This window comes from Alligator mississippiensis, chromosome 2 (assembly GCF_030867095.1).
Source record: "Alligator mississippiensis isolate rAllMis1 chromosome 2, rAllMis1, whole genome shotgun sequence".
In the NCBI taxonomy this organism is placed as follows: domain Eukaryota; kingdom Metazoa; phylum Chordata; order Crocodylia; family Alligatoridae; genus Alligator; species Alligator mississippiensis.
Genome location: NC_081825.1, coordinates 183236127 through 183249417, shown reverse-complemented (window position 1 = coordinate 183249417; position 13291 = coordinate 183236127). Strand labels below are relative to the sequence as shown.

Sequence of the window (13291 nt, the reverse complement as noted above, 5' to 3'; positions counted from 1 at the left end):
AGATGCTTTCCAACACATCATGGATGTGGTCTGCACACAACAAGGTCAACACTGCACTGCACCAGAGCTGTTTAAGTTTGTAACGTGGTATTGCCATAAGAAAAGGAGAGAAGTGTGTTAAGCACCGTGACCGCGTGGTTCTGCATCCCACAAAAAGTGATCCAGAACCCTTTGGAAATGCAGGATTAGAACTGCAAACTCTGCTTTCTCCTGGCCACCAGGAGCCACCATCTGACTTGATGATGAATGAGGAGACCAGACACTTTGTGGCATTTCTCCATCTCTAGTCTGTGGTCTTTGCAGACTTCATCTTCCCTCCAAGATGGAAACCCTAAGTAAAAGGGTATAAGAAAAATATTGTTGTCAAAGACAACCATTGCAGACTGCCCTGTTCAGCAGGAAAGAATATATGCATCACCTTTTTGAACAAGGAAGGTAGAACTAGACTGGTGTAACTGAACAGGAAATTCCCCCCTAGGGTGGATGCCTAATACAACCTCTACCGCTCAATCACATACAGGCTTTTGACTTCCATTATAGGTGAGGATGTTGCTCCAGGTGTTGAGTCAACATCAAGCCACTGAGACCAGCAATCACAACAAAGCATTGTGTTGCTTTTCTTTGCTTCTGAAAAATGCCTAGAGCAAGGAAGAAGCTGTACAAAACCGAATCCTGTTCTCTATTATCTCTGTTCTCTTATGATCAACTCATAGCAGTAAATTTCAGCCTAAAAGGTCTAGTATCCAAAGCTCTAGCAGAATTGTAGTGTTGTTGTAACCAGGATGGACCAAGGAATATGCAAGAATCAAGGTTTTTGTTATCTCTTTTGTTTGACCAACTACATAGCGGGGGGAGATGTCAACTTTCTTCCCAGCTTCTTTCCTGGACCAGAGGAGAGGTATTTTGTGTCTGAAAGCTTGTTTAATGTCTCTCCTCCCAACTACATAGGTGCTCCAATAAAAGACATTGCCAAATAAATCTTGCTTCTTTCAGTTGTCCAAAGTACCATTTGGATATGAAAGTTCTGCAAGCTTCTGGTATTTGGGGTTTTTTTTAATGTCTTACATTGTTATTGCAAGAGGCAAGGATTTCTTAGAGTGATATATTTTATTGGACCAGCTGCATACTTGGGATAGAGTTAGACAGACTCTCAAATGCAAGATATTCATTAGATCACTGATGTTATTGCAGATGGAACCTCTGAACCTGAAACCTGGACCTCTCTATGCTATTGATCCTGACTATACCTTGAATGAAAAAATAGTGTACAGCATTATTGAAGGTGAGTAGAAGTTCCTGCCTTTACAAACATTCACTTCCATTGCTCATCTTTTCAAAGCTTCCATATTTTATATACCTTCACAAGTAATAGAGAACCATGACAACGCACTTCTATGTAAACAAAATTATTGCAATTGTTGTTACGTCATGAGGAGCCAACTGAGATCATTACCCCCATTGCTCTAGGAGTTACACAGGCACAGAGGAAGAACCTCAAAAGGCTTATGGTCCAAGTAGACAAGACAGACTATAGAGAGGAAGAGAAAGAGAAATAACTTCCTACAAACAGAAGTTACTGCAGTCTCTGTTGGAGACCCTGGTTTCTCAGATGAGACATATTTAGGATTGAATGAAAGGGGCCAACTTTTTCCATTCTAGTCACATTGATTCCATCCATCATTAGATCTGTGTGACCCAAAAAAATTGAGACGATCATCATTTTCATTTATAGTCAAGAATTTCATTTCTGCACCATTCTGGGATGCAAAGATTCCCTACATTGGGCTTGATTTCAAGGATGAGACTTGAATATAATCACCTGATTTATATCACCAAATAGGGCACTTTTTGGTCAAAGTTTAAAAAAAAAGAAAGATCAGTTGATTGACAATTACAGTTAATGAGCTGACAGTTCAGGCAGATGGGACAGATTGTTAGTCCTTTAGTCATCTTTACTTCTGAAGGTCACTGAAATATTTTCAATAAAGGAAGGAGGAAACACTGAACAATGCAACTGAGTGGAGTATGAATATGCTTTAATTCTTTTCTGTAAGTAGAAGAATGGCCATGTGGTTAAAGTGCTAGATGGGAACTCAAAGGCCTGTGCTCTATTCCTGGCTCAGCTCCATATACTTCTTTTATGGTCCTAGGCACGGCACTTAATCTCTGTGCCTCTATCCCCCATCTTCAAAATGAGAGTAAGGTTTTCTTTGACTATTTCTTTTTAGATTACAAATTCTTAGAGGCAGGGTCTGGGTCTTACTAGGCATAAGAGCAAAGCCTTTCATCGTGGGGCTCAGATGTCACTTGGAGATTCTAGGTACAATAAATAAGAAGTGTTACTCTGTGGCTTCTGACGATTGTGTCTTCTTCATTCAGACCATGGTTTGGAAAGTTCAAACATCCTGCAAGTTCTAGTTGTGGCATGGCTCAAAAATATTGCTACCTTTATAGATTCTGAAACTACTGGCACCTAGTAACAAAACCCAAGCTGGATATAGCTAACTTGAGCACTGTAAGAAGGCTTTTGAACATGTGGAAGTTTCTCCTTGGAACAACTCCTGTATTCTTGAGGTGCTGGCCATTCAAAATTTACTTTGGTAGTTATAGGATGCAGTTACAGGGAGGAGGCTTAACACTGAGCAATTCCTTTAGGCTAATGACTAGAGACTAAAATTGAACAAGAAGCACTTAGGATTAAACGCTCCTAACAGCATCTAGGTCTGTGATTCCGTAAGAATAGGCTATGCTGGCATAAACAGATTAGACTTAATCATGGCTGCTTTTGGAAAGGATGCACTATTGTAAGGAATAATGCATATTGCTAATAGCAGTGAAGCATGTATGTAGCATACTTTTTCAGGTTGACTGAGCTACCTAATGCAGTTGAACAAGTTACAGCTAAAATAAACACATTCCTTGCCTGTTCAAGACAGGTATTTGGGTAAGAAAAGCTATTCTTGCTTTTGGAACTTGCAAATGCACTTCTTTACAAGTGGAGTGCCAAGGGTTTGGAACAGGCTCCCCCCAGAAGAGGTACAGTCAACTATCCACCCTGGTGATCTTCAAAAAATGTCTTGACTCCCATATTGCTGGGATCATTTCATCCTAGTGGTCTTTCCTGCTCATGTGCAGGGAGGCCGGACCCAATGATCTGTAAGGTCCCTTCCAGCCCCTAACAACTATGAAACTTCCTCTAGTCAGGCTCACAGGCATTTTTCTGCTGTTCTCAGGATACTGGGTTTTTTTGTAGAGTTAGTACCACCTCCATAGACTACACATCCAGTCTTCAAAGCTGACAGCTGGACAAGGTCAACAACAATACTGCATGAGGCATAATATTTCTGATATGCAAAGCCACGAGTCACTCCAAAAACTCAAGATACTTTATTAAATGCATTTTATAAACAGTTCTAGCCCTAACTAGTCTTCCCATTTCTTTAGGAAACACGGATGATGTATTCTTATTGAATTACGATACCGGGAACCTAACTATGAACAAAGCAGTGAATACACCAGAAACATTTATTTTGCATGTCATGGTAAGTCTCCTGACATCCCAGAACCCCAAGGCTTAGTTCCAGCATTCCTGGCCTTGTAGAAGATAACAAGCTCAATGGGTGAAGAATAAAGGAAACTGTGGCATTGGGCTTGGCTCACAAACCTCAGTAAAAACCACACATTTCTCTTGAGATGCCCAAACATGACATACCCGTGGAAGATGGGACTAGTTCTGCAGTGTTCCACAAGCAAAATTCCTGCTACAAGCAGGGGGAATTTTGACCTGTATTAAGATAGCTGACTTGTGTCATCAGATAAGGATTTCTTGAGAAGCTATAATTGAAGTACCACCCATTGGGATTTTAATCTATTTGAAAGTGGTACTAAAAATGGTCAGAGATCTATCCTCTGGTTTTTCTAAACTAATGATGTTGGATGCCAGGGAGGATAATGGACAGGGGATAGATCACTCTAGATATACCCTGTTCAATGTATGCCCTCTAAAGCTGTGGTGTCAAACTCACCTTGTGCCCTGGGCAGATCAGGACCATAAGACTCCTTGCAGGTCTGATTCAGACTGGAGCATGAGGAAACTGTTGCACCGGTGGCAGCTCTGGCTCTGGACCAGAACACCTAGTTCAGCTTTAGACCAGAGCATACAGCGGCAGCTCCAGCTTTAACTCAGAGGACACAGCAGTGACTCCAGCTCCCAATACACATCCTGTGCAGGAGTCGGAACTGCTGCCCACTGTATGCCCCGCTGTGGTGGCAGCTCTAGCTCTAGCGTGAAGCAAGCAGTGGGGACTGGCAGCTGGGGAGATAGGGCTGCAGCAGCAGAGACTGGTGAAGTGACCAGAGGGTGATGGGGGCTGTATCAGCCCTTACTTGCTCTCCTGTCCCTGATAGCCATTCTGCGACAGGCCACATTTCCCAGCCACACTGGTAGTCTGGCAGACCAGACAGGATGGCTCCACAGCCCGCATGTTTCATACCCCTGCTCTAGAGTATCCACTCCTGTCACTACTGGACACAAGATACTGAGCTAGATGGACCATTGGTCTGAGCAGTCTGGCACTTACATTCTTAAAATGATGGGGGACTTGGGTATCATCATCGTCATCATCATTTGCATCAAAGCAACTGTATAATCACCTCCTACAGAAAAGCTCCTAGAAAGAGAGTTAAGAGCATCAAGACATTTCTTTCCCAAACAGTGTATGTGCAAAGCTGTAAAGCACCAAGCAGCAAATGAAGCCTATTTGCAGTACACAGCAGTTGCATGTGTTGGTTCAGAGCATCTGGCTCTACTAAGTCTTGGTGCACTTTGCCCTGAAGAGTTCCAAAGCACTTCACAGGTACAAACTGTAACACAAGTGCCTCATGTCTCCAGATGATTAAACTCAGGGGAAAGCGGTGACATTAAAAGATTGATCCAGGATCACAGGGGAAGACAATGGCAAAGACAGACCTTGAACCCAGGTGTTCTGACCACGTGTTCTTGCCCTAAATGTTAACTTATTCTCGCCTCTAATACCCCTAACACAAAGCTCATTGGAATCAATGGCAAGAATCCCACTGACTTCAACAGATTTTGGATCAAGTCCATCATGCCCAGGGGTAAATCCAGCGGGTGCTGTGGTATGGTTATACCCTCCTTCAACTCTGTAGTTCATGCACAGTGTACTCTCTGCTTCCAAGAACTCTGATTTTGGGAACCAGTCTTGGCTGATGATCAAAGCCTCCATGCCAGTGACCTCTCTACCCCACCCCAGTTTTCAAAATCTTAGATCCACTCTGATTATACCAAAAATAGGAATAGCTGGCATTAGTACCTCCATCTCTTTGTCTCTGTCTTTTGCAGGCCACCCAAGCCAACAGCATAGAGAAATATGCTTTAACTACTGTAGAGATCAAAGTAATCAACAGAAGCATCCACGCACCATACTTTGAGCACGTGAACTACACAGGGACAGTGTCTACTGGCCTTATCCGTAACAGTCTGGTCATGGAGGCTGGAGCTCCTTCCAAACCCCTGAAGATCTTTGCAGCTGATGACGACTTCCCTAATGTAAGGAACAAAGTGTTTAGCTTCCTTCTGTGCTTATGTTGTGTTTAGACCAGTATTAGGGGATGGGGGAGCAGGATAGTAACTAGCATTTCCACTAGGAACAGACTAAGGCAACCAGTATCCATCCTACCCCTCTCATCTCTCACCAGGCATCTTCCATGGCCTAATGCTCTCACCAGTGTACCCACATAATTCAACTCAGTGGGCATGTCTATACATGATTTAGGCTGGCTTAAATTTGCTGCACAGTAAATTACTGCTCAGTAAATGGGAATAGGCTGGTGTCTACACATGCAGGCAACCTGGGACTAAATTTAGTCCCAGGTTAGAGCAGCCTGCCATGTGCCCCTGTGGCCACTGTGGGGAGCTCCAGCTTCCAGCCACATGCCTGCCAGCACTTCGGACTAACCTTAGTCCCAAATTGAAGCCAGAGCAAGCTGCCAGCACTTGGGACTAACTTTAGTCCCAAATTGAAGCCAGGAGAGGTGGTCAGCCATGAGCCCAGCCCCCTAGTGGCTGGGCAGACCCAGAAGGGAAGCCCCCTGGGTTACTGCACAGTAACACATCTACGTGTGCAGTAGATGTACAGTAACTAAACGGGCATAAATTTGATACCTGCATTATGCAAGTATCAAATTTACACTCAAGTCAGAGTAAGTCACCATATTTACTGTGTGATACAGGTGTACACGTGTAGCTGCATGTCCGTACTGCAACGTAATTTTGGTTACTGTGCAGTAAATGTGCACGTGTAGTGCCTAGTGATGCTGAACTGATGTCAATGTTCTCTGAACTCTGGTAGGCATAGTTATAACCACATTCAGAAGAGCCTTCAACAGGAGGTTTTCCATTAACTTAAATGGGAACAGCATCAGGCCTGTAAGAAGGCAGGTGATGCCATCTACTCTGGTAGCAAAGCCCAGAAAGCCAAAGTCTGAACCTGCTAGTTTTCTGGTCTTGCTGCAAGATGCATCGTTTACATAGACATTTCAGGAGGTCTCAATTTGAGAGGAATGCTATTGATAGGAGCCTGTGGCAGGAGCAATGGCATGGCGGTCTTTATTTGTTATATAGGTTAAAGAAAAGAACTAGCCAATTACAACTGGTGTAAGGGCATCCAGAACACAGTGTGGGACCTAACAATGCCATTTTGTACAGACAGAGGGGAAATACACCACAATAGGGAAGCTCATCTCAAGGTTCATGGCACCACTTTGCCCTACTCATGCCATCAAAATAAAACCTAAGTGGTAAAATTTGTGCTAGCCTTCAGCACAGGAACAATTTTGACCCTGGCTAATAATTACAGAACCCCTGGCCATTTATGTACAGGCAAAGGTTTGCAATGGCATGAATGTCATCTGACTTAGGACTCTTCTGTAACTTGAAACCAGAACACTTATGAGTTTGAGGGCATGGAGTATCTAATATTTTTAGCACCTTATATCCATCTCCATTTTAACAACATCAAGGCTAGATACAGACAGTCAAAAAGCCTGGGGCTGAACTGGTTCAGTCTTTGCAGGCTAGTCTAAGCTGCACAGATTAAATTGAAATAGAAGTGAACAGACATTTACCTCTGAATCAGGAAATGCAATCGTATGCCTGCAGTGGCTCAGACCAGAAGCTAGGAGGTGCTAGAACACAGCTCTCTGGTTGAGTGTTCACTTCTTCTTCCTGCTGCCCCTGAGGGCTCTGGGATTTGCAGTCCAGAATTACAGCAACAGGACTCTGCAGGGTTGCTTGTCACTTCCGGTTCCTGCTTCCAGGTGCCTCTGGGATTTGTAGTCCACAGTTGCAGCCAGCAGTAAGTTTGAGCTGAGGAAGGGGTGTTTAACCTCCCTCCCTGGCCCCAGATCCCAGCTGGGGTTTCTTTGGGGGTGCGCAGTCCCCCCCACCCCACAGACTGAGCTGCATTCCCAGCCAGGCTGCCCCCTCTACTCCCTTGTCAGCCAGCCCTCACTGCTCCAGCTAGGGAGCAGAAGTACAGGGCCAGCCCTGCTCTCTAGAGCAGGCAGCACAGCCCAACCCAGGGCTGGAAAGCATGCTGGGAGATTCTGATTTAACTTGAACCAGGAAGGAATCTGGGACAGAAGTTTCATAAACCAGTTTGATTCAAATCAGTTAAGTCTGATACTACATTCAACCAGGTTTATCTTAAACCAGTTTCAGCCATTTTTAAACTGGTTTATGTGCACTAAACTTCTGTTCTGTTACAGGTTTAAACCAGTTTCTGATCATTTAAACTGGTTTATGTGTGATTTCTGTCCCTAGCTCAAAGGTTTGCTCCTGGCTTCAGCTTTGCAAACAGGTTGTTATGGACATATGCATGAATGCAAATTACAACTTCATTTATCTGCCTTTTCAGAAAATCAATCCTCACATCACTTACAGCATTCAAAACAGCAGTGATTTCACAGTAACCCAAGATGGACTTGTCCTGACAAACTCCGTCTTGTCTTCAGCCATGAAAATAACCATGCTGGTATGTTAGCTCTTCTGATACCATATTTACTTGAATACTTTTTCCAAAACTTCAGCCCCATATTGAGGTGTGTCTCTTGTAAAGATGCTAATTTCTGCACCAGATAAGAAGCATAGGGTGCCTGGGCTATAATGGGTGCCTGGGCGCTGTTGATCTCTGTGGCTGAAAAGGAGGAGAGGCAGAGTGCCATTCGCAATGTCAGAGTTCATTTTAACCCTTTCACTATGACTCCTGAATTAGCAGTAGCTTTTGGCTGAGCAGTCAGAAGCTGCTGCCAATTCGGCAATAGTGTGAGGGGGTTAAAAGTAGCTTTAGCTGAACAGTAATGGTCAGGATTCAGCCTTGTGGTCAGGATTCCCTGAGGCCAGGATTCTGCCATGACTCTGGAAAAAGTATTTCTTTCTTCATTCTGACTTCCCAAAACAAGGTCCTCATCTTAGTTGGGGGGCATGTGGTATATGAGAAAATACAGGTATTATTGTGAGGAGAAGGAATGGAAGATGGCATTACTATTACAGGAGGACACAGGGGCTCCCGAAGAATTCAGTGGAGTAGGTTCATGATAAAGAGACAGTTCCACCCTAGAGAATTTAGAGTATAACCTATGACAAATGTTGACAGGTTGTGTGGGTGAAAGGGACAAAGACAAGAGAACAGTGGAGTGATGATAGGACTAATGTAACAGAGAAAATAATGAAATACAGGACTGCATACCTGAGTCACCTGGGAAATGAGTCCCAAATATATCAGTGGCTGTAATGAATATGGTCCTTGAATTTTGTGATCCTCTGATACTGCCTTTGAGTTTTCTTGCTCAAATATGGAAGAAATAATTTCTCCCTTTGAGTTGTCTTGGGCAGTAGGTAAAAGGGCCTCTTTGGCTGTGTTGTCCTTCCTCCTGACAATGCCAGATTTATGACTGAAATATAGCAGAGTGTTTAATGCACAGGAGTGGAACTCAGGAGACGTTCAAAGATTTCATGAAGGTAGTAAACAGCTAAATCATCTCCTTCTCATGTCTATACAGGCAACGGCTATTGACTTGGCGAGTCTCCAGGAGGCAAGCACTATTATTACCATAGAAGTCATACCTCCCAAAGGTGCGTTGGCCATCTTATTGCCTTATAGTTCAGAGAGGAACTGAAGTTCTTTTATATTGCCCTCATGACCTAGAGAAGACAAGCCTCACATTGCTGATTATGGGCCCAATCCAAAAACCCACTGATATCCATGAGAAGTACTATCCTCCAGCTGGGTTGGAATAAAGCAGTCCAAGTAAGTGTAGTCACTTCATGGCTTAAGAGGCCATTGTGTAACTCTCCCTCATGAAGTGCCATGGACTTAATTTCTGCTGTTCACTTCCTTTGTCCAAAGCTCTTTTAACCATGTGGCCAAAACTGGGATCATTTTGTGCGTCATTTTATCAGTTGGGGTTTGGCTAGGTTGTCAAATTTTGGCACAAAATACGAGGCTTGCTTAAAGTTTGCATAAAATGGAGAAGAAACTGCAGCGATTCTCTTTAAAAAGAGAAGGGAGCCAGTAGGTCCTGGCGTGTGATACTTCATCATCCTTCAAGCAACCTCCCGTTCAGGTCAAAGTAGACATTCCCAAAACCTTTGCCTCTGAATTTTGAGTCCTAACCCATGGGGAATAGGATAGCCACAGGTTTATGTATAGGACTGTTCATGTAGCTGTACCGGGACCAGCTAGTTTTTATTTTCCATGCTCATCAACAATTGTTATTAAATGGAACTGATGAGTCAAGTAGATCTAAAGCTTGCTGAGTTTGTTCCACTTTGAATGAAGACAGACCAACATTGCACATTAAACATAACAGAGTAGGTGGGAAGCCTGGACCACTTTTCTTTGGAGCTTGGTTGGTTTGTACCCTACATCTTACAGAATGTTGTGCACAATATCCTCACTCCCAATCCTTGGATGCCATCAGCAAAGTGATAATTAAAACTTGCACCAAATGATATGATGGGCCAAGTGTTCACAAGGGTCCCTGAATGCATTCATAATATCTGAGGGCCACCCACCCCCATATGCAAAAATGTACAGCAGGTTGTGTCGTCGCTACCTGTCTTTTTTCTACTCTGTTCAGATGAATAAAATGCTTTATTGACATTGTCAAAAGTTAAAAAAGAGAGGGTAGCACTGGACCATTGTAGATAAAAGTTCACTAATGTCAAGGCCTGGTGTACCTGTTGGGTCTCCAGGTACAACTCTGCCTACCACTACCATCACCGTCACTGCCGGGACAGGCTCCACCACGACCATCACTGCTGGGACAGGACCCACCACGACTACCACTGCCAGGACAGGCCCCACCACGACCACCACTGCTGGGACAGGACCCACCACTACTATCATTGCTGGGACAGGACACACCACTACCAGCACTGCTGGGACGAGACTCACCACTACCACCACTGCTGGTACAGGACCTTCCACTATTTCAAAGCCGCCTGGTTCATCATCAGTTTTTCCACCTAAATTAACCACCACGACCTCTGGGGCTGGTTCAGGACCAACACAGCCCACCACTTCTTCAGTAAGCAAGACAGTCAACACTGCCAGCATATCTGGCCCCACTGGAAAGCCTACATCAGGTACCGCCTCAGGTCCAGTTACCCATCCTGCCACCACAAAGCCCTCCATCACACATTCCACCAAGATTCCCACAGGACCTTCAGAATCTGGCACCACTGATCCCACCCTATCAGGAACAAGCCCACCAGGTGGTGGAGTCGTGCAACCCACTGCTCTGATGCCTTCTCAGACTGGTGGGCCTGGCCCTCATCCTACACTAACTGCTGTAGCAAGTGGACCTCCAAGGCCATCAGACCCCATGACCCCTCAAACATCCTTTACAAAGAGTCATCAGACAGGTAGATCAATGTGTGTGCGTGCTACCCAGAATCACAACTTCTTTCCCATCTTTGCATTCAACAAATTCAGTTTAATTCTTGCAGGACAATTTGGGTAAATTGCTTTTTAATGTTCAACTAAAATCCCACGGGGGCTCATACAGGAGATAGCAGCTTTCATTTCCTTTTCTAAAAATCTTGCAGCTTTTTCCTATGCTGTTCAACAGCTGCTAGTTTCTGCTGCATTTCAATGCTGGGTAAGTGTAGCTTGGAAAATGCCTTTCTTTTGAATGAAATCTGTTAAATAGGGCAGTCTGCAGAAACCCACTGGTGACCTGCTCAGACAACTAGCCCAGGCTAAAGTCCATTGCACTGTGTTTTCACTTGCATGGCTGGATTAAAGTTACCTCAGGTATGTATACAAGAGCTACCCATAATCAGACATGCCCAGAGTCAGAGTCACAATCTGGTCCTGCGTGTTGCTGTGACATTGTTTGACTTTTTCCCAGAGACATGCAATACCACCATCACTTCTTACTAAAATCATTATCTGTTAGAGCTGTTTGAAAAACTGTTAACATTTTTCCATGAAAATATTTCAATTCCATTGGTTCCCTACTACAACAATCCCACTGTAGAATTGATCAGACTGTGGCTCTTGACAATTCAGTGTTTGCTTCCTACCGCAGAATGTCCTTCTGGGAGTAGGCGATGGCAGGGAGTAGCACTCAGCTGAGAATTCTCAGGTTATGCCCATCTCTTTTGCAGCCCATTTGCAGCTAGATAAGTGCAAGAACATCACATTTTTACCATGATTGCTAGAGTATGTCACAGTTACTATAATGCAGCTAATTCTGAGTGAATTCTGCAATTATGGAATATTGTGAAAGCTTTAATGTGAGTTACTGTACAGTTTCCACTCTCTCTGAAAGGTTGATGATGGGCCCAAACCCAAAATCACATATTCAAGATGCCCTATCTTTGGGTAGATTCAGACCTAGATCTAGACATCATGTGTGGTCCCGCATCTTTTTGATGGGCTGAACCAAAACACTTGATAGGGCAAACCTGAAGTTTAAGAAATTCTGCTCAGACTATGAATCCCAACTGTACTTTGAGACTCTCTCTAAAGCAATGCTTCTACATATAGCGGGTTTACCTACACACTGCTGGACATAACATGAGAAGGCTGTGTTTTGAAAACTAATGTTGCTTTTTCTTTAGGAACTATGTATGGAGACATGAGCGGACCAAGGATTTTGAAAAGGGGGTTAGATATTGTTTCATTAGTCCTGTAGTCATTACAGTTAAATGTGCATTGCTTTTTCAGATTCGGAATATGTGATCTAGCCTTCCTGAGTGCCTTGACAGTGCTAGAGCTAAAAACAGTCTGCAGGGCTGTGAAATAGAGGAGAGGGATTACCAGGAATGACTAACAGACAGCAAAACTGCAGAAGGCTAGCTTGATTAGTGGAACACCAAGACCATTAAAAAGGAGAGAGGGTCATTAATATTTGTGGAGTGAAGAAGAGAGATTAGCAGGAGTCAGGTAGATTATAATGAGCCATGAAGTCGGTTAACCCTCTCAGCACTGCCTGAATAGAAATGCTGCTGCCTTTCTCAGGTAGTTGGTTTTAAAGTTTGGGTAGAGCAGGAATCAAAAGCAGGTGTAGCTGTACCACCACACCCCCCTGGATCCACCCCTGTATGGAGACACTGTAAATGCAGGTAGCTTTCCAAACAGGTACTTCTAGACTTTTTCTTCTTACAAACTATGCTCTTCCCTAAATGCTGTGCAGATTCCTTCAATGAGTTCCTCAGCTTTCACATTCAGACGCCATGGGCTCTTGTTTTCAGACGTGCTCAACACCACTAACTCCCTGTAATTTCAAATGCACTGGAAGGTACATCAGTACCTCTTGAAAGTCAGGCTTTTTCAGTTCGTATTTGATTGCCCCAAGATAGACCTTCACACCTGAAAAATGTTGTCTAACAGCATCTAAGATTGCAAACACCAAAATGGAGGCTCCCAAATTTAGATGCAGCTTTAACACTTGGCTTTGGGTATCTAAATATCCCCAAACTCTATACCTATAACTGGACACTGAAATGGTTTTACTTGTAAACCAAAAACCTGTTGGGCTGGGATTCTTAAGTAGTAAGACCTGCACTATTTGCTTATCTATTAGGATTTATATCCTGCCCTATCTAAAAAACTCAGAATTCTGCCATACACCCACCATATCCCATAGGAGCAATTCAGCATTAGGAAAGGGGAGGAATCATTTTGGATACCTCTGCTATGTCTAATTGCTGTGATTCCTATCTCCAAGGCTGTTCTCTGGTGTTAAAGATTTCTATGCT

General features: G+C 43.8%; 1 protein-coding gene across 4 annotated transcripts in view; it reads left to right on the top strand.

Annotated features, from left to right (window-relative positions):
* The window catches only part of CDHR5 (cadherin related family member 5), a 32415-nt gene that overhangs the window by 11433 nt on the left and 7691 nt on the right, over positions 1-13291 (top strand). Inside the window, exons 8-13 of one of the 4 annotated variants that reach the window (XM_006263422.3) lie at positions 1192-1282; positions 3445-3542; positions 5363-5569; positions 7938-8054; positions 9082-9154; positions 10277-10495. In XM_006263422.3, coding sequence (XP_006263484.2) covers positions 1192-1282; positions 3445-3542; positions 5363-5569; positions 7938-8054; positions 9082-9154; positions 10277-10495 — 805 coding nt within the window. Of the gene's footprint in view, positions 1-1191; positions 1283-3444; positions 3543-5362; positions 5570-7937; positions 8055-9081; positions 9155-10276; positions 10949-13291 lie in introns of all 4 variants that reach the window. The other 3 variants (XM_019485172.2, XM_019485171.2, XM_019485174.2) reach the window with 3 other exon arrangements.